General features: G+C 37.4%; 2 protein-coding genes across 2 annotated transcripts; both read left to right on the top strand.

Annotated features, from left to right (window-relative positions):
• Positions 1-277: 277 nt before the first annotated feature.
• Positions 278-1,342, top strand: LOC127103158 (uncharacterized). The gene has a single exon (XM_051040436.1). It carries the CDS (start codon positions 278-280, stop codon positions 1,340-1,342), a length of 1,065 nt encoding a protein of 354 aa, XP_050896393.1.
• A 738-nt stretch (positions 1,343-2,080) lies between these two features.
• Positions 2,081-4,116, top strand: LOC127103157 (uncharacterized). Its single transcript, XM_051040435.1, has 4 exons — positions 2,081-2,568; positions 2,928-3,096; positions 3,235-3,649; positions 3,758-4,116. The coding sequence occupies exons 1-4, from the start codon at positions 2,081-2,083 to the stop codon at positions 4,114-4,116; spliced, it is 1,431 nt and encodes a 476-aa protein (XP_050896392.1).
• The last annotated feature ends 18,287 nt before the right edge of the window (positions 4,117-22,403 follow it).

The following is a 22,403-nucleotide window of genomic DNA, read 5'->3' as shown; positions in this document are numbered from 1 at the left end:
GAAAAACACCACAACATCCATAAAGAATCTTGAAGTCCAAATGGGTCAAATTGCTCAGCAATTAGCTTCGAGTTCTCAAGCACAAGGTGCTTTACCTAGTGCAACTATGATAAATCCTATAGAGCATAATAATGTGAGCGATGTGACAACAAGAAGTGGTAAATCTGATGAAGTAGTCGAGCAGGTGGATGAAGAGGAAGATCAATTGATCGAAGTAGATCTTTAGATCAAAGAAAATGAAGTTGTGAGGGAAGAAGTGGTAGTACCGAAACCTATTATGAAAGAAACAGTCATTGAGCCTAAGCCGGTTGTTAAGCTTCCCTTCCCCACTAGAAATAAGAAAAAGGGACAACATAAGAAAAACTTTGAAAAATTCTTAGAGTTGTTCAAGAAGCTGGAGATTAACATTCCTCTGTTGGAGGAACTTGAACAAACTCCTATGTATGCCAAGTTCATGAAGGACATCATTTCGAAGAGGCGTACCGCCGACACCAACCTGATTATTCTAACCGAAACTTGTAGTGCTATTTTGCAGGGTATGAAGATTCCGATAAAGAAGAAAGATCGAGGAGCTGTCAACATCCCTTGTACTATTGGAGATAGGTCGTTCAACAAAGATCTTATTGATCTGGGAGCTAGTGTAAGTCTCATGTCTTTATCCATTTACAAGAAGCTTGGTATAGGGGTTGTGCAAGATACCAGGATGACACTCCAATTCGTCGATCATTTGATCAAGAAACCGTATGGTATTTTTGAAGATGTTCTGGTGAAAATTGACATGTTTGTATTTCCGGTGGATTTTATAATTCTTGAAATGTTGGAAGATGAAGAGATCCCTCTCATTCTTGGGAGAGCCTTTTTAGAAACGGAAAGGTGCTTGATAAACATAGAAGCAGGAACCATGACTTTGAAGGTTTATGATGAGGAATTGAAAATTGATGTTCGAAACACCATGAGGTACAAGGATGATATTTGTACCAGTCATACTATAGAGGTTCTGGATCAGGTGATGACATATGATAGTCCTTTGAATGCACCACAGTTACCTTTGGAAAGAGTGTTGAGTTTGTCCATTTTCAATAGTGATAAAGAAGTGAACAACGGTGAATCTGAAGTGCTAGCATTGTCAGACACACAATCTCCGTGGAAAGGATCTCGACCACACCGGTGGGAGGATTTACCCCTACCTCAATCTAGTGAGGCGGATGAAGAGTTAAATAAGGGAACGGAGTTGAAACAACTTCCTGAGAATCTTAAATATGTCTTTTTCGATCCTGAAGGAAAATGTCCTTCTATCATAAACTCGAGCCTACAGAATATCCAAGAAGAAAAGCTCATCTAAGTCCTAAAAAAGTACAAAAATGCTATTGGATGGGCAATTGAAGATTTGAAATGTATTAGCCCTACTGTGTGCATGCATAAAATTATCATGGAAAAAGACCACAAACCGGTAGTCCAACCGCAAAGAAGACTCAATCCTGCAATGAAGGAGGTAGTTCAGAAAGAGGTGGTGAAATTGTTAGACGCAGGTCTTATATATCCTATTTCTGGCAGCCCTTGGGTGAGCCTGGTGCATGTTGTCCCTAAGAAAGGGTCCCCACCGTAATAAGGAATGAAAAAAATGAGTTAATTCCTACTCGGACAATTACCGGGTGGCGCGTTTGCATTGACTACAGAAGGTTGAACACAACAACTAGGAAGGACCATTTCCCTTTGCCATTTATTGACCAGATGTTGGAAAGGTTAGTCGGACATGATTACTATTGTTTTCTAGATGGATACTCTGAGTATAATCAGATTGTTGTCACTCCGAAAGACCAAGAAAAGATAACATTCACATGACCGTATGGTGTATTTTCTTACCAAAGAATGACATTCGGGTTGTGTAATGCTCCAACCACCTTCCAACGATGCATGACTTCCATTTTCTCTGTCATGCTCAAAAAGCATATGGAAGTATTCATAGGTGACTTCTCGGTCTTTGGATCCTCATTTGATAACTTCTTAGCTAATCTCTCTCTTGTTTTATACAGGTGCCACAAAAAAAAAATTAATTATGAACTGGGAGAAATGTCACTTCATGGTGCGAGAAGGGATAGTATTGGGTCACAAAACTTCCTACAAGGGAATTGAAGTTGACCAAGCAAAAGTGGAAGTGATATCTAAACTTCCACCTCCTGTTAATGAGAAGGGTATCAAGAGTTTCTTAGGCAACGCAGGTTTTTACCGCAGGTTCATAAGAGATTTCTCAAAAATCGCAAAATCACTGACCACTCTATTGGTTAAGGATAAGGCATTTGTGTTCGACAAAGAATGCACCATGGCCTTTGAGACATTGAAGAGAAAATTGATTTTAGAACCCATTGTTATTGCCCCCGATTGGTCTCTTCCGTTTGAGATCATGTGTGATGCTAGTGATATTGCTGTAGGGGTAGTCCTAGGACAAAGAAGAGAGAAGTTATTACATGTCATTTACTATGCTAGTCATGTGTTGAACCTTGCACAAATGAACTATGCAACCACTAAGAAAGAGTTATTGGTCGTGGTTTATGCATTTGACAAATTCAGGCAATACTTGTTAGGATAGAAGGTTGTCGTGTATACGGACGATGCCGCTTGGAAATATTTGTTTGCTAAACAAGACTCTAAGCCGAGGCTTCTCATGTGGATCTTACTCCTCCAAGAATTTGATGTTGAGATCCAGGACAAAAGGGGGTGTGAAAACACAGTGGCGGATCATCTATCCTGAATGTCACCAATTGAAGAAACAGAAGAAAAGAGACCGATAAAGGATAAGTTCGTTGATGAACACATCCTCGCTATTATCGGTATCCCGTGGTTCGCAGACTACGCGAATTATTAGGTGGGGGTGTAATCCCCAATGATTTTGACTCTAACAAAAAGAAAACGTTTGTTCATGATTGCAGGTTTTACTTGTGGGATGACCCATTCCTATACAAGAGAGGATTGGATGGGCTGATCAGAAGATGCATCTCGGAGGAGGAACAAAGGGATGTAGTTAGAGCTTGTCATGACTCGAATTATGGAGGACACATCAGTGGTGACCGAACAACGGCCAAAGTTCTTCAGTCAGGTGTATATTGGCCCATATTGTTCAAAGATGCCCAAGACATCGTCAAAGAATGCGGTAGATGTCAAAGAACGGGGAATATTTCTAAGAATAATCAAATGCCGCAAAACATGATGTTGGAGGTTGAATTGTTTGATGTCTAGAGAATATACTTCATTGGGACATTTCCACCGTCCTTTGGAAAAAATTACATCTTGGTAGCAGTAGACTACGTATCAAAGTGGGTGGAAGCAGTGGCATTGCCCACCAATGACTCTAAAGTGGTTGTGACATTTCTGAAGAACAATATCTTTTCGAGATTTGGGGTGCTGAGAGCACTTATTAGCGATGAAGGTACTCACTTTTTGAACAAATTGATGGAGAATCTGCTGAAGAAATATAATGTTAAACACAAGATCGCCACTCCGTATCACCCTCAAACGAGTAGTCAGGTCGAAGTTTCCAACAGGAAGATAAAGCAAATCTTGGAAAAGACGGTATGCACATCTAGGAAAGATTGGGCAGTGAAGTTAGAAGATGCACTATGGGCATACGGGACGTCTTTCAAAATGCCCATAGGTATGTCTCCTTATCAGTTGGTTTATGGTAAAGCTTGTCACTTGCCACAAGAGTTGGAGCACAAAGCGTTTTAGGCACCCAAACTCTTGAATTATGATCTGGCTAAAGTGGATGAGTCCCGAATCCTTCGGCTTCAAGAGTTAGAAGAGTTTCGGAGTCAAGCTTATGAGAATGCCAAACTCTACAAAGAAAAGACAAAGAAATGGCACGATCAGAAGTTGCTGAGAAAGGAGTTTATCGAGGGACAACTGGTGCTCTTGTTCAACTCCAGATTAAAGCTCTTTCTAGGAAAGTTGAAATCTAGGTGGTCGGGTCCGTTTTTTGTTCACAAAGTGTTTTCCCATGGATCAATAGAACTTAAAAATCCAAGTAATGGGGATACATTTAAGGTGAACGGACAAAGGGTGAAGCACTACTACAAGGGGCAGGAAAGTGGTCTGATCGATAATGTTCTTCTCCAAGGATGAGATAGACGACCGTCGAGCTATGCGATGTTATACGCAGCGCTTCGTGGGAGGCAACCCACATGGTTTTATTCTAATTATTTCAGTGATTGGTGCAGAAGAAGAGGTTTGAGCTAAACTCATAAAAGACAGTTGGATACCAGAGAACAGGAAAACAGAGAATAAAATCAGCATTTTTTTGGAAAAAACAGGGCCCTGACACGGGAACCCGTGTCACCTGACACGACCCGTGTCAGGCAAGGAGCTTGGGAAGAGAGTTTTTCCAGTGGGATGACACGGCCGCCTATCTCAACTGACACGACCCGTGTCAGCTCTACTGGAGGAGAAGCAAAAAAGCAGTTGCTTGACACAGTCGCCCGTGTCAGCTAACACGGCCCCTGTCAGGCCCAACGACCATATTTTTTCAAATTATGGATTTGGTGATTTGGTGGACCCTATAGCGGTAAATTTATGATCATCAAGCTATTGATAAGCTAGACATCAAATAACAAGAGTTGCCACCGCGCCTTTATTGTTTCCAAGGGAAAAGGGAAAAAGTACGAACAAAATCTAAAAGTAAGAAGTTTTCAAATCAAAACTAATAAAATGTCAGAGATTACAGGTAAGGGGGTTGGTTACACAGAGGGAAGGTGTTAGCACCCAAAGTGTCATAGGTACTCCTAGGGAGCCCTTTTTGTGCGCATATGTATTTGGTACAAAAATGATGTTTACAAACAAATAGAATGGGGGGATAAGAAAAGAATTCATTAATTATATTTTTGTGTTTGACAAGACCTTCGGACTTGTGCCTATGTACCAACATAAAAATGAGGGATCAAAACCTCGTGGTTCGTGATACAAATTCAAAAGTGGATGCATTGCTTTTAACAAAATTAAGTTTGAAAGACACAAAAGCCTAAAAATGGTTTGAATGAGTTAGTTCTTTTTAACTTTTCTGAATGTTTAAGTCAAGTATAGTTAATTTTATTTACAAATTTGATTGAAGAAAAGAAGTGTGAAAATGCAATGGCATAAGGCCAAAGTTTCTATCTTTTTACAAAATGGTCAAAGTTTAGAATAAAATAAGTCCAATCAAAGAAGATTTTAAAAAGGGAGGGAGATATTTTGAAATTTAAGAAATGGGGAGAAGATGAAGAGAATAATCCTATGCACAAAATTGAAAGTTAAGGGTTAAAAAGATCTGACCAATGGGTAGAAATCCAATAGACAAGAATGTCAATAGAAATCCAAATTTCCTTGGACATTTAGAATCAAGCAACACACAAATGCACAATTATATTATCTTGAAGAGAAAGGAATCAAATAAAGATAGCCACATCCAAGCTTAGCCACTCCACGATCTTCTTCAAATTAGCCCATGTAACAGATGATTTCCACAAGTCACAGGTTCAAAATAACAGCTTCACAATGATCATGTTGCACACCTCAAAGGGATCTTGAATGATGTATCAGATGAAGTTTCAAATTGCAAGCCCTTAGTTTCACAGAAAGTTGGCACTGGCCAAGTCCTTTAGCATAGGAATGTTTCCTAAGTTCTAAGTCCATTTGTCCAAGATCAAGTCAACAGTCCACACAAAAGATTTTCAGGATTTTTGTTGTTATTATGTACATTAATGGTCAAAAACCACACAAACAAACAAAGTATACACAAAATGGAATATATCACACAATATGGTCCAAGTGGACAAAGTGAAAATTGCATTAACATAAACAATTACAATGGTATTAATAATGGTAAATGAATAAAGACTAAAATTAAATGACATTAAAGTAAATGGCTTGAAATTAAAGGTTAGTTGTTAATGAGTTACAAGTTAGTATTGTTTTGCTTTTGCTTTTCATTTTTAAGTCATTCTTTGGAGAACACTCAACCCACTTATCACAAGCATGGATCCTTGAGCCAAGACATCTTCCAAAGGAAGAAAAAAAGGCCAAGTTTCCACACAATACCATGAAAGAGGGGAGACTTACAATCTCACTAACTAGAATGATATGCCTTCTGTGTCACAAATTTAGCGCTATGTTCGTAAATGGACTTATGTAGAAGTCACAACTATTTGAGATCGGGCAATAGAATTTTGGTGTTAATACATGTTAGAGACATAGTATAATGGCCTATGCTCATGAAACATACCACACACAAAAAGGATATGCAAAAGAGATGGCCTAATCTCATCCATACTTAGGTTGATTTTTCAAACAACTAGCCCTAGGACATTGAGATATCACTGGCCAAATGAGATGAATGCATAAAGAAGGGGAATGAGATGAAGAGGGGGGGGGGGGGGGAATGGATCAAAACCCAAATTGGTCAAAGGAGGACTTTTACCAAATAAATATCATCCATTAATTTTGGGAGATGGAATGTACATTCCATCAATACCCTAAATCCAATGATATTAACTTGACAAAGTCAAATCAACCTTGACCAAGGCCCAACAACAAGAGTCAAACTCAAACAAATCATCACAATTGGTCAACATAATTAATTGGCATTTATTCAAATTAGAAAGTCTAAAATAGTACGTTTAAATTAAAAATGGTTTGTCAAATTCCTAAAACCTCATCAAAACACCAAAGAAATGGCCATTAAATTTATCATAGGTCAAACAAGGCCAAATGACCTTGGAGAAAAAATTTCAGAATTTTTAAAGACTTAAAAGTATTTTTAAACAATTAAAAATAATGTACCTAACATTGACGGTTTTGTTGATGTTAACGCCATTAGACTTTTCTTGATTGGGAATCATGTACCTACTTTGTTGGGTGATATGTATTTGTATTTGCATCTAAGGAACTCTAAGGGTGGTGGAACGATTGTCTGTTGTATTCCTCTTCTGTACAAGTTGTTTATTTTGCACTTGCCTCCTTTTGGCATAGGTCTTTCACGAGGATAGGGAATCTTCAACTCCAAAGCTCTCTTCTTAACCCAAAGAGTATAAGCTTCCAAAGCTACACAATTGCACGGACCAAGCTCGAATCTTCCTTTCCTATGCACGTTATGCCAAGCATGCACAATCTTCTGCTTCAAATGTTGGGGATCTTTACGCTCTTAATAGAAAAGACCTTCTACAAAGTGTTATTAAGTTTATCTCGCAAGGGGAACCCAAGCTAACGACGAGCCAAAGCAGGGTTGTAGTTAATTCCTCCTTATGTACCAATGAGAGGCACATTAGAGAATTCACCACAACTATCAATAATCTCCAAACTGCTCAAAGTCGGATCATACCAAACTATATCATCATTAGTGAGAAACATAAGTCTCTGAGACCACCGTAGACATTGTTTGTTCTCCACAAAAGCAGGTGTCTGAGGCAAGTGCGAAATAAACCACTTGTATAAAAGAGGAATGAAATAGACAATAGTTCCACCACCCTTAGAATTCCTTAGATGCAAAGAGAAATACATATCACCCAACAAAGTAGGCATAGGATTCCCAATCAAGAAAAGTCTAATGGCGTTAACATCAACAAAATCGTCAATGTTAAGGAACAAAGCTAATCCATAAATGAGCAACACAAAGATAGCTTCAAAAGCGTCCACACTACCAGCTTGAGCAAAAGCAGTAGCTTCCTTGATGAGGAAATCATATGGCAACCCAAACAATCCTCATTTCTTCACCCAATGAGCCTCTATCTCATACTTATTCAAGTGAAGAGCTTCAACAATAAGATTAGATCGGGGAATCTCCTCCAATCCACTTAAAGGTACTCTACTAGAAACATGTATCCCCAAAAGATGCGAATACTCCTCCAAGGTAGGCACAAGCTCAAAATCTAGGAAAGTGAAACAGCGATAGAGAGGATCATAGAACTGCACCAATACACTCAAAAGTCCTTCAACCACATCGGCAGACAAGATGGACAGAAGCTTCCCATGGTGTTGTTTGAAGTCCAAGGGATCTTATACAAAAGATGCTAGCTTCCTTAACTGTTTCAAGTCGGGACATCTGAAACTATACTTCTTAGTGGTCCTTCGTCCACAATCCATGGTCTAAAAATATTTGCAAACAATACCTCATTTCCTTGAAATTTTCATGTGATGAATGTTATGATGCACATGAATCCAACAATCACAAATAAGGGATCACACGCAAGGCAAACAAACAAAGGTCAAGGGATGAATCAAGTCATTGTAAAGATCAATCATCCATTTTGGTGGATTATGGTTTACACCTTATCAACACCCAAGTTCCATTGATATTGACAAGACTTGATTGGATCAACCAAGAATCAAGGGTTTGTTGTAAATCACGAGCATGGAGTCTGGGTAAGAACCATCCCAAAGGAGTGAACTAAGGATAAAAACCTATAGGTCATGTTCTAAAAAGTTCCCAGAGTCTTAATTTCATCTATCGGATATTACAGGTTAAGATTACTGAATCATCGACCTATAGTATTCTTAAGAGAAACTCGTTTGAGTGTAGTATCGCGTAACAACAATTATCAAGTCTACACCTGAACAGTCTCTGCACTACGTCCTAAATAGGCCAAGAGTGGGTAAATGTTCTACGGTCCTCAGCTTCTCGGACCCAAATTAGAGATAGTAATGCCTAACCATAAATACTTGTGTGACATTTCCAAAACCAAAAGGGTCTCCTCTGAGCAGATGGATCTTAAGCCAACTTGTTAAGGACTACTCCACACAAGTCGAACATGACTATACCATCCTCCTATCTTAATTGCACTCAAGTTCGGGTTAGAACTTATCTCACCACTCAGAGATCACCAAGCACAACAAGAAGATTATATCACACATACATATATACAAAACATCACATATATACAAATATATACCCAGAAAAAGTAGGCTAAACCCATTGGAGACTACTCCCCAGCAGAGTCGCCACTTAATTTCTGTAGCGGTAAATTCATGATCATCAAGTTATGGATAAGCTAGATATCAAATAACAAGAGTCGCCACCACGCTTTTATTATTTCCAAGGGAAAAGGGAAAAAGTACGAACAAAACCTAAGAGTAAGAATTTTTCAAATCAAATCTAATAAAATGTCAGAGATTACAGGTAAGGGGGTTGGTTACACAGAGGGAAGGTGTTAGCATCCAAAGTGTCCTAGGTACTCCTAGGGAGCCCTTTTTGTGCGCATATGTATTTGGTACAAAAATGGTGTTTACAAACAAATAGAATGGGGGATGAGAAAAGAATTTATTAATTATATTTTTGTGTTTGACAAGACCTTCGGACTTGGCCTACGTACCAACATAAAAATGAGGAATTAAAACCTCGTAGTTCGTGCTACAAATTCCAATGTGGATGCATCGCTTTTAACAAAATTAAATTTGAAAGGCACAAAGGCCTAAAAATGGTTTGAATGAGTTAGTTCTTTTTGGCTTTTCTGAAAGTTTAAGTCAAGTATAGTTAAGTTTATTTACAAATTTGATTTAAGAAAAGAAGTTTGAAAATGCAATGGCATAAGGCCAAAGTTTCTATCTTTTTACAAAGTGGTCAAAGTTTAGAACAAAATAAGTTCAATCAAAGAAGATTTTAAAAAGGGAGGGAGAGATTTTGAAATTTAAGAAATGGGGAGAAGATGAAGAGATTAATCCTATGCACAAAATTAAAAGTTAAGGGTTGAAAAGATCTGACCAATGGGTAGCAATCAAATAGAAAAAGAATGTCAATAGAAACCCAGATTCCCTTGGACATTTAGAATCAAGCAACACACAAATGCACAATTATATTATCTTAAATAGCAAGGCATCAAATAAAGATATCCATATCCAAGCTTATCCACTCCATGATCTTCTTCAAATTAGCCCATGTAACAGATGATTTCCACAAGTCACAGGTTCAAAATAACAGCTTCACAATGATCATGTTGCAGATGAACTCAAAGGGATCTTAAATGATGTATCAGATGAAGTTTCAAATTGCAAGTCCTTGGTTTCACAAAAAGTTGGCACTGGCCAAATCCTTTAGCATGGGAATGTTGCCAAAATTCTAAGTCCATTTGTCCAAGATCAAGTCAACAGTCCACACAAAAGATTTTTAGGATTTTTGTTGTTATTATGTACATTAATGGTTAAAGACTACATAAACAAACAAAGTATACACAAAATGGAATATATCACACAATATGGTCCAAGTGGACAAAGTGAAAATTGCATTAACATGAACAATTATAATGGTATGAATAATTGCAAATGAATTAAGACTAAAATTAAATGACATTAAAGTAAATGGCTTGAAATTAAAACTTAGTTGTTAATGAGTTAGAAGTTAGTATTGTTTTTCTTTTGCTTTTCATTTTTAAGTCATTCTTTGGAGAACACTCAACCCACTTATGACAAGCATGGATCCTTGAGCCAAGACATCTTCCAAAGGAAGCAAAAAAGGCCAAGTTTCCACACAATACCATGAAACAGGGGAGACTTACAATCTCATTAACTAGAATGATTTGCCTTTTGTGTCACAAATTTAGCGCTATGTCAAACAATCGTAATTGGACTTATGTAGAAGTCACAACTATTTGAGGTTGGGCAATATAATTTTGGTGTTAATGCATGTTTGAAACATAGTATAATGGACTATGCTCATGAAATATACCACACACTAAAAGGATATGCAAAAGAGGTGGTCTAATCTCATCCATACTTATGTTGATGTTTCAATCAACTAGCCTTAGGACTTTGAGATATCATAGGCCAAATGAGAGAATGCATAAAGAAGGGGAATGAGATGAAGAGGGAAGGGAATGGATCAAAACTCATATTAGTCGAAGGAGGACTTTTACCAAATTAATATCATCCATTCATTTTGGGAGATGGAATGTACATTCCATCAATCCCCTAAATCCAATGATATTAACTTGACAAAGTTAAATCAACCTTGACCAAGGCCTAACAACAAGAGTCAAACTCTAACAAAGCATCACAATTAATTGATATTTATTCAAATTAAAAAGTCTAAAATAATACATTTAAATTAAATATGGTTTGTCAAATTCCTAAAACCTCATCAAAAACACCAAAGAAATGGCCGTGAGATTTATCACAAGTCAAACAAGGTCAAAGGACCTTGGAGAAAAAATTTCAGAATTTTTAAAGACTTAAAAGTATTTTTAAACAATTAAAAATAATCAATTAAATCATGAAAAATATTAATAATGATCCAAAAAATAATTTTAATTCAAAATATGAATAAGAAAATTATTTGAAAATTTTTGGTGAAACTCTCATATTTTTTTGATCAATATTAAAATTAATATGAATTAATGAAAATAAAAGGATTAAAATAAAAATCAGAAAATAGCAAAAAACGTGGACCACTTGATCTCCCTCATTAACTCAGGTGGCAGATCAAGTGGTCCTCGGCGCGCGTTCCACAATGGACACTAGTCAATGCGCTGCAGGGATGGTAATCAGAACCAACGCGTGAAATTAAAACATTTGAAATGGATCTTATGGTCTGGAGAGATGCCAACACATCGCCTGAGCTGTAACTCCGGTCTTCTTCTCCGGTGGACCTCACCGGACTGGTCCACCCTCAACCATCACCAAAATAAAAAAGGAGGACATGATCTGAAATAAAAAAATGGCGTAGAGCACGAATCTGGCCTCAATTTTGACTAATTCCACATATATAGAAAGATATGAGGAATTGAATTTTGAGGTGTGTCAGTTGAGTTGCTTTGATTTGACCTTTAAGCAACTCAATCTTCTTGCCTACATTGGTAGGACTTCAGACAATTAAAGATCCAAGAGAATTGAGTAGAATTAAGTGAGAATCGAAGAGATGAAGTTTTCTAAAAATTTCCTTCAATGCTATACAGTTCTTGATGTTGCTTGCTTCAAACACGATCTGATCACACTTGAGAAGCTAATAGGAAGTGATTGGAGAGGTTGCAAGGCTTTGGATCCTGGAGTTCTTGAATCTCCAACAGTTGAGATTCAAACTCAAATCTCAAATTGAAATTTCTCAGGTTTTCCTTTAGAATGAGAGGGTTTCAATGGGGGGCAAAGCTTGCGCGCAAAGTGGGATTCAAATGAGCTCATTAGCATTCTATTTATAGCCAAAGGGAATGATATCTGCACACTTCAAAAATCTGTCCAAAATTGGTAATGTGGATGGCACGAGTGAATGGGCATGTATTGGCCTATGATGCAATGCATTAAGGTCCAAAAATGATTCAAATTGAAGCCTGAATGAAGCTTGAATGGCAAGGCATTGTGGACTGAAGTTTGTACAATTGATTCTTTCCAATGATGCAGCCCTGTTAAAGCCATGCGCATACCTAGCAATATTTGTCCAAAATGCATGAACTTGGATTCTTTGGAAAGATTGGCTCAAGGGGAACAAGTTTGATGTTGAACACTTTTTCATTTAGAGCTTAGAACATGGAGAATTTTGAGGTGGAATTTTGGAAATTTCAACTTGTTGAAAAATTTACTAAGTGCCAAGCTATATACTTCAATATTCCACCTTGCTTAATTTTTATGTGAGCTTCAAATGAGAAAAGTGTCTTCATGAAAGTTGTAGCTATTTCAAAGACCTTAAAAATGGCCACCAATTTCATGTCATTTGGATTTAAAAGGATAGGGTTATTCTTTTTTGAAGTTTGGAAAAATCACTTGTTCAATGGTATAGGTCAAAAAGTGACCTATAATGTATCCTTATATCACATGCTCATAAAAGTTGAATTTGCTTTCACTCAAAACATCAAAGTTGAATTAGACATATTGAATTTGATTGTGCAACTTGGAAATCTTTCATCTCATAAACATTGAGCAAGTTATGGCCTTGGGAAGTTGACTTTCAAATTAGGGTTTAGACAAAATGACCTATAATGTTTCAACATAGAAAATGACTTTCCAAGAAAACCTAGCTCTAGGTCTAAACATGAAAGTTGTTTGGAATATCACTTAGAGTAACTTTTCTCTTGGATTCATTTTCATATGGTGAAAATTGTAGAAGATAGGGTCTAGAGAGACCCAGTTTTGATCAGATGAATTCATTTGTCCAACCACCATCAACCAACTTGCTAACCTTTAATTATCTTTACTTTCTTGGCTCATGGTTGATAATATATGCATAAGATGATGAATTTTGAAGTGTTCCTTAAGAAATTTGATCAATTAGTGAGATAGCTTGTTGGAGAAGTTACTCAAGATACCCAGTCAAACTAGGGTGTCCAAGGCACATAACTTCCAAACTCTTGAAGAACACCTGATCAATATATCATGTAGGAATAAATGGAACTCATATATGATGCTCATAACCATTCTTGGATCAATTCATGGTTGTGTTCTTTGTCATGAGGGTCTCAAACCCTAGATATAAACTTGATAAATCAATGGGATCATGTCTTATCTAGAAAAGAGTTAGGCAAATGCAAAGACATATTTTTGGTATTTTGGTTAGTAAAATGATAATATACAAGTATGATACAATCACATAGTGCTCGGTGGTCTCTTCCAAAACAAACCCAATGAAAGAGGGGTAAGGAGGATGCCAAGGTATGATCCCAATGCTAATGCTTATGATGAAATTGCATGAGGGATCTTAGGGTCAAAATTAGGGTCTTACAGATCCCACCCGGATTTTCCACCACTTATACTCATTCTACCCTAAATTAACCCATTAAATCTGATTTTCTCACCTTCTCTCTCCCATTTTCAACAAATATTTCTCCTTGCTCCATTGTTATTCAACTTTCTCCATAGCCTCACTACCAAAAAGCTCTCAACTTTGCCACTCTACTCCGTCCAAATTGCCGACACCCTTCACAAAAGTTTCTCTACTCTTCATCCTATACAAGGCTACGGTAATCGTTTTTCCTTTTTCCATTCTTTATTTTTGGGTTATAAATTTTTGTTGCAGGAATCAATAATGTCGCCGAAGTGAATTTCCAAGGGGAAGCAAATAGAAGCGGAATCATCTCGTCCTCGGAAATGGACCATCCGTCATCCAAATTCGCACGATATCATCTTCGATAACCCGGAGCATGAACGGAGGTACTCTTCTCACGTCAAACGGAAAATAACTCTGACAAGGTACCTATGCTCCGATACTTTATTTCAATTGGGTCTTTCAAAAGAATTGGATAGGATGTTCCATGTCCTCGGCATGCTTGAGTTTGTGCATTGTGAAGCGCCTACCTATGAGCGCACCACTTTAGAATTCTTGAGCACCATTGAGTTCAAGTTGAAAAAAGGTTGGACAGGTACAACGATGTACTTTGGAGGAATGATGACTTTCAGGTTATATAATGTTGACCACGAGTTGACAGTGGAGCAGCTGGGTGAAATTATCCGCCTACCCCTATATGGCACCGGAGCCGTACCAGATTGTTTTGATGCTAAAACACTTTGGATGGCCATTACGGGACGATCAATTTATGTGGCTAAAGGGGTGAAAGCATATGGCATTCAGAACCCTTGTTTCAAGTATGCCCAAAAAGTGTTGGCTTTCACGCTTTTTGGTAGGGGTGATAGTACAGGTGTGGCTACCTAGAGGGAGCTCTTCTTTTTGTTTGCCATGGCAAACCGAGTTGCTGGGAGCGTTGCAGCATTTGCAGCGGATTAACTAGGTCGAGTGGGGAGAGCAGCCCAAGGGGGAATTTCTATAGGGGGCATCATCACACAGATTGCCCACCATTTCGGATATGACCCTGCTACACTTAATGAGACGCCGGTGGTAGGTAAGCATAAATTGGACATGAACGCATTGGTTAAGCAAGGTATGATATCACAAATTTCTAATTATTATGCTTTAATGAGTTCTGGTCAGTTTAATATGGCTCTTCCTGACCCTGCACGAATTAGCATTTCCAACACGGCCAATTGGCTATATGAGTGTGCCGTCCAAGATGATATGGGCGAGCACAATGTTGACCCATTTGTTGCAAGTGACCCACAAGAGGAAGAGCAAGGCCTAGAGCAATCCCGTCAAGGGGCTCTTATGGAGGAGATGCATGCGATGATGCAACAATTGATGTTGCAATTTCTGCCACCGCAGTGAACCTGTGTGAGTCCCTCTCTATCTTGGATTAAACATTGCAGACAATGTTTAGTTCAAGTGTGTGCGTGTGGGGGGGGGGGTTATTATTTTTTATTTTTGTTCTTAGTATTTTTCAGCATTTGATTATGTGTGTTTAAAATAATTAGTTGTGTGGTATTCTGTGCGTTGCAGATAAAGGACATTTGTGCCGGATGAATAATGAGCTTGGAGCGATTGAATGAAAGACACACTCTTCTACTTGCTCTTCTGGAAACCCCCGAAAGTTGATGCTACTGATCCGAACAATCGGGCGCGACTCTCTATCACTGGACTTCTTACGAGTACTCTGTAACCAAAGCAAAGATGAAGCTACATCACACTGAGAGGTATCTTGGAAGCCTGCAAGCTATACCAAACACGATGAAGACTACAAAAAGCCAAACACTTGTCACCATGAGAGCTTTCCAAGTATGTCTCTATCTCTTTGGGTTTGCATAAGAGATACTGGAATTTCATAACACACTTGTACACACTGAGGCATTGTTTTTATTTTATTTTAACCCTGAGCCTTTCCAGCTAACCCGTCATTATTACCCTTCGTTCACCCAAGTTGAGCCATATTTCCTTTTTTTTGTTATTTAACCACTGTATATAACAGTAAGCCCATACACTACCACACCTTGCTTAGATAAGTGTTGTTTACCCCAGATCTGTGGAAAAGCCTAAGTTTGGGGTTTCATCAAAATTTTGGGACACCGATAAAAAGTAGATAAGTGCAGAAAAATGAGAAAAGTACGAAACTTCAAAGAGAAAAAAGAGAAATGAAAAAATATTATGAGAAGTATCATGAAGCACTTATCTAGAAGAATTGAGGTTGGCAAAAAGCGTGCTCAAAAGAGCAATAAAAAAAGAGCCAATGAATTCCAATAAGAACAATGCCCAAAAGGAATACCCCCTGATTAAAAGATTGAACACAGTTACAAGGGTAGCAACACAGACTCTGAGCTTGAACCCCTAATATTTCCCCTTTTTAATTCTCCACCCTACACCTTATCCCCTTTACAACCCAAAAAGCCCTCGAATAGTGTGTGTTGTGTGTTTTTGTTATGAAAGTATCTGTGTTTCAAACCTAAGAGTTGACTTTGCATGCTCTGTTTTTCTTGAGTGCAAACACTTTGATCCCGAGAGATTTGGTGAGAGTGTGAAAAGCTAAAGGACAAAAGATGCGTCAATGTGAAAGTGTAGTGGAAGTCGGAAGTCGGGAAAGAGTAAAATAGTGAATGAAAAGTGAACAGGGAATCGCGAAAGATCATAGTAGCATTGTGGATGCAGAATTTGGGGGTGACCGTCCTGATGTATAAAGCATCACTTGAGGACAAGCAAGGAGATAAGTTTGGGGTTGTGATCAGTCTCCAATTCTACTTGTTTTCTAACACTCATTCAGCACCTTTTCACGAAGTTGGTAACATATTAGTCTACTTGTTTTATCGTTCTGTTTAGTAAATTAGATGTTTTGCATTGTTATTTCAAATTGTTGATTATATTTGGTTTGCATCGTTATACTCCATTTTATGTCCCTTTGTGGTAGTTCTACTGGTTTCAGGTGTAAGCAAGAGTACCAAAGGGATAGACAAGTGAATCGGACGTTCCAAGCCCATCGGAAGAGGAAATTGGGCAACACAGTAGTCCTGACACAGCCACCCGTGTTGCCCAACACGGGCCGTGTCAGGAGAGGAAATCTAGAAGAAGAAAATAGGGAGCTGACACAGGTGCCTGTGTCAGCCTCCCTGGAGGGGCGTGTCAAGACCTCTTCACCAGACAGCCAACATGGCCTCTCGTGTTGCCTGACACGGCCAGTGTTGGCTTGGACACATCATTTTTCAATTTTTGCTGTATTTTGGCACGGCTGATCCCGGAGGGCATTTTGGACTTTTGCTACATCAAATTAGTCATCAGGAACTATTTAGGGGTTTTTTGAAGATGGAGAAGGGACTTTTTTTTACAATCAGAAATTGGAGACGATAAATATTGAAGCGGTCAAAAGCGGCAAAGAACAAAGATCCTTCAAGAGCCGATGCGATTGAAGATCAACGGAATTCCCATACTTTTGTAATGTCTCATTTTTATTTTGTATCTTATTTGAATAATATGAGAGGATAAACCCCCAAATGCCAGGGGGTATCCCTGAATTGATCGTGTAATGACTATGAAGTTATAATTTCCTTAATACATGTTATTTGTTGTTAATTTCACTATGTAATGTGTGTAATGCTTTCTTTATCAAAAAAATCAAGATTGATGTATGGTTAACAATTAGCAGGATTACAATTGTTAAAAAATTTATACAGTGAAACCATAGTAGATATCACCTAGGACTAGGGATACCCTATGGTTACCGGGTTATTCTTGTTAAATTGAAATTCCTTCGTTTCATCATAATCACCGAAGGACTTAGAGGTTATATTGAATACCAAAGGTTTCCCTCCGAGGTCTTAGGGGGAAACAATCTTAAGATCCGGTAATTAAAACAATTTTCATTTTTAAAGAGATACACACTCAAGAGTCATTACAGGAGATTTTCACACACCATCATTGGCATATTATTATAAACTGTGAAAATATTTGTTCTATTTTATTTTCTCTTACAATGATTTTTACAAAACCCCAACTATTAGTTTTGTTCAATTGAGTAACAATTTACACATATTTTGTTGTGCAATCCTCGAGATCGATCATTGGGAAACATCCATATTATCACTACATCGACAAAATAATACACTTGTTATTTTCCTGATCAGAGTTAATGGCTCAACCACAACCATAGACATAGGTCTCTGACAAGTGTATAACATCTTGAGTTCCAAAGCTCTCTTCTTCATCCAGAGAGTGTAAGCTTCCAAAGATAAATAGTTGCATGGACGAAGCTCAAACCTTCCTTTCATATGCACATTGTGCCTAGCACGCACCATTCTGCTCTTCAAAAGTTGGGGATATTTACCCTCTTGATAAAATAGACCCTCTAACTGAATGTTATTAGGCTTATCTCTCAAGGGGAACCCAAGTTGTCGACGGGCCAATGTTGGGTTGTATTTGATTCTTCCTTGTGTGTCAATGAGATGCACATTAGAGAACTCACCATACCTGTTAATGATGTCTAAGCTACCCAATATAGAATCATACCAAACAATATCATCATTAGTGAGAGATGTAAGTCTCTAGGACCACCGTAGACATTGTCGGTTCTCCACAAAAGCAGTCTTCTGAGGCAAGTGCGAAATAACCCACTTGTACAGGAGAGGAACACAGAATACAATAGTCCCACCACCTTTATAACTCCTCAAATGCAAAGAGAAATACATGTCACCCAACAGAGTCGGAACAGGATTCCCAATAAAGAAAATTCTAATGGTGTTAACATCAACAAAACTGTCAATGTTAGGGAACAAAACCAGACCATAGATGAGTAATACCAAGATAGCTTCAAAAGCATCCATGCTATTGGCTTGAGCAAAAACAGTAGCCCTACCCATGATAAACTCATAAGTCGAACCAAGAATTCCTCCCTTCTTCACCAAATGAGCATCAATCTCAAATTTCTTCAGATGGAGAGCTTCAACTATGACATGAGATCTCGGGATGTCCTCCAATCCACTGAAAGGTACCTTGTTAGATACGGGTATACCCAAGAGATGGGCATACTCCTCCAACATGGGCACAAGCTGATAGTCGGGAAAAGAGAAACACTAATAAAGAGGGTCATAAAACTGAACCAAAACACTCAGAAGTCCTTCAACCACATCAGTAGATAATACAGACAAGATCTTCACATGACGTTGCTTGAAGTCCAAGGGATCTAATACAAAGGATGATAACTTCCTTAACTCTTTTAAATCAAGACATGTGAAACTGTACTTCTTAGTGTTCCTTCGTCCATAATCCATGGTCTGAAAATATTTGCAAACAAGACCTTAGTTCCTTGAAATTTATTTTCTGTGATGAATGTTATCATGCGCATGTATGCATGAATGCAACAATCACACACAAGGCAAACACAAACAAAGGTCAAGGGATGGATCAAGTCATCATCAAGATCAATCATCCACTTTGGTGGATTATGGCTTTCACCTTATCAACACCCAAGTTCCATTGACATAGAGAAGACTTGATCAGATCAACCAAGAATCAAAGGGTTTGTTGTGAGTCACGAGCATGGAGTCGGGTTAAGAACCATCCCAAATGAGTGTACAAAGGGGGAAAAACATGTAGATCATGTTCTACAAAATTTCCCAGAGTCTTAATCCCATCTATAAGATACTACAGGTTAGGATGACTGGCTCATCAACCCATTGTATTCTTAGGAGAAACTCGTCTGTGTGTAGTATCATGTAACACTTGTTATTAAGTCTACACTTGTACAGTCTCTACATTACGTCCTAAATAGGCCAAATTGGGTTAAATGTTCTACAGTCCTCAGCTTCTCAGACCCCATATTTAGAGAAAGTAATGTCTATCCATGACTTACTCGTTTGACATCAGTAACTCCAAAGAGGTCTCCACTAACTGGGGGATATCATGCCAACTTTTTCAGGACTACTCCTTCAAAGTCAACATGACTATACCACCCTCCTATCTTAGATTGCACTCAAATTTGGGTTTGAACTTATCTCACCACTCAGAGATCACCAAGCACAACAGACAGAGCATCACACAACAATATATACAAACAACATCAAATATACAAATATATACACACACAAAAGTAGGCTAAACCCACTGAGGACTACTCCCCAGCATAGTCACCACTTAATTTCTATAGCGGTAAATACATGACCATCAAGCTACGGATAAACTTGACGTCAATAAAACCAGATTCGCCACCGCACTTTTATTGTTTCCAAATGAAAAGGGAAAAATTACGAACAAAACCCAAAAGATAAGAAGTTTTCAAATCAAAACTAATAAAATGCCAAAGATTACAAGTAAGGGGGTTGGTTACATAGAGGGAAGGTGTTAGCATCCAAAGTGTCCTAGCTACTCCTAAGGAGCCCTTTTATATGTGCAAGTGATTTGATATAAATGGTGTTTGATAAAAAATGGAACGAGGGGATGAGAAAAGAATTCATTAATTATATTTTCGCATTTGACAAGACCTTCGATCTAATGCCTAGGTACCAACATAAAAATGGGGGATCAAAACCTCGTAGTTCATGGTAAATATTTCAAAGAAAGTTGGTGAACTTCTTTTAACAAAAGTTTGACAAGAAGGCACAAAAGGTCAAAGTTTTGAACGGGGTTGTTAGTTTTTTTTTTTTGAAATTAAAGTCAATATAGTTAAGTTCATTTACAAATTTGATTAAGAAAAGATTTTAAAAATCATTTCCATAAGGCCAAAGTTTCTAATGATTAAAACATGTCTAAGTTAGAAAACACAAACAAAGAATGTTTTTAAAAAGAGGGAGAGATTTTGAAATTTAATAAGTGGGAGGAGATGAAGGGACTATCCTAGACAAAAATTAAAAGTTGAGAGTTGAAAAGATCTGACCAATGGGATGCAATCCAACAGACAAGAATGTCATACAGAAACCCATTTTCCTTTGGACTTTTAGTAGGCAACAAGAATAAGAAATATCCAAGAAATTATATGAAGGCCATGGCATCAAATAAAGATAGTCAGAACATCCAAGCAAGCAATCCAATAGCTAGCAGTTTTCAATTTCTTCTAATGCATCATATGAAAATGTCCCTTGGTCAACTTAGAACAAACATCAGACATCAATAATAATAATAATAGTATAACAAGTAAGCACCAAGTCAAAGTGGAAGATGAGTCAAAGTCACTCAAAGTCTTGCATCAGATGAAAGGTATAGGCAAGGATAGCTCAGTCTTAGATAGTGGCATTGGCCAAGTCCTCAAAGCATAGGTATTTTAGGGTCCAATAGTCCACCAAGAGGTTTTTAGGGTTTTTGTTGTTATTAGGTATTTTAAGGTCCTAAGACCACAAACAAAAACAAGCAAACAATATATACAATCACAAGATATTGCTTAAGTGAGCAAAGTGAAAAGGACTGAAGCATAAACAATATGCATGAAATGTAAATGTCAGATGAATGATAAATAAACTGAAATTTAAATTGCATTAAGTAAAAGACTTGAAAGTAAAAGCAAAATTAATAAAATGTCAATCAAATGTTAGTGAAGAGTTTTAATTATTAAATCATTATTTGGAGAATACTCAACCATTCATTCAAAAGTATGAATCCTTGAACCAAGACAGCATCCATGAGAAGGGCTCCAACTTGGATAAATCAACAAGTATGCCACTAGCTCTCATGAAAGGAACAAATTTCAAGTCTTTACACAATGCCATGAAGAATGAGAGACTTACAATTTCACTTACTAGAATGTTATGCCTTCTTGATCAAATTTAGCTCTATGTTAAGCAATCGTAATTGAACTTATGTAGAAGTCATAACTATCTGAGGTCGGGCAATAAAAATATAGGTGTTAATGCAAGTTAGAGATTTGGTACAAAGAACCAAACTCCTAAAACATACCACACCCTAAAAGAAATGGGGGGAGGACCTATCTCAATCTAGCTCATGTTGATTCATCTGACACAAGGTAATTGATGAATCAACTAGCATTAGACATGAAGAGATTTCATTGGTAAATGGTGGATTGAGGAAGAATAGGGATGAAAATAAAGAGGAAAGGGGAAATAGAAACCCAAATTGATCATAGGAGGAATCTCATCTGATCAATACTATCCATTCATTTTGGGAGATGAAATGTACATTTCATCAATCCCCTAAATCCAATAGTATTGGTCAAACAAAAGTCAAATCAACCATGATCAAGGTCAAAAAGAAAGTTAAACATCAAAAGACCACAAAAATGGCTCAACATAATTTTCAAGCAATTATTCAATTAAAAGTCAAATTAAAAATGAATTAAAATGCATTTTAAAATGGAAAAAACCTCAAATCCCTTCAAAATACCAAATAAATGGCCAAGAGATTTATCCTAGGTCAAACAAGGTCCAAGGACCTTAGACAAAAAATTTCATTATTTTTGGAAAGCCAGAAGTATTTTAAAAATATTTAAAATAAGTCAAAAATCATTTAATTCATGAAAAATATCATAATTAACCCAAAAAAAAGATTTTAATTCAAAATATGGAAAAGGAAAATATTTAAAGATTTTTGGTGAAAGTCCCATATTTTTTGGATTAAAAATGACATTTACGTGAATTAAACAAAATAAAGGGATTAAATGAAAAATCAGAATTAAAATAGAAAATATAAAAAAAATGATGGTCATCAGATCTCCCTC

Source organism: Lathyrus oleraceus, chromosome 7 (assembly GCF_024323335.1).
Source record: "Lathyrus oleraceus cultivar Zhongwan6 chromosome 7, CAAS_Psat_ZW6_1.0, whole genome shotgun sequence".
NCBI lineage: Eukaryota > Viridiplantae > Streptophyta > Magnoliopsida > Fabales > Fabaceae > Lathyrus > Lathyrus oleraceus.
The sequence above is the reverse complement of the archived record's forward strand: the minus strand, read 5'-3'. Positions and strand labels throughout refer to the sequence as shown.

Bases quoted from the DNA above. Each gene is read 5' to 3' on its own strand.
- LOC127103158 (XM_051040436.1), top strand. From the start codon at position 278: ATGAAAGAAACAGTCATTGAGCCTAAGCCGGTTGTTAAGCTTCCCTTC.
- LOC127103157 (XM_051040435.1), top strand. From the start codon at position 2,081: ATGGTGCGAGAAGGGATAGTATTGGGTCACAAAACTTCCTACAAGGGA. The intron at 2,569-2,927 runs GCAATACTTGTT...TCATGATTGCAG, and splicing joins TATGCATTTGACAAATTCAG to GTTTTACTTGTGGGATGACC. The intron at 3,650-3,757 runs GTATGTCTCCTT...ATCTGGCTAAAG, and splicing joins GTCTTTCAAAATGCCCATAG to TGGATGAGTCCCGAATCCTT.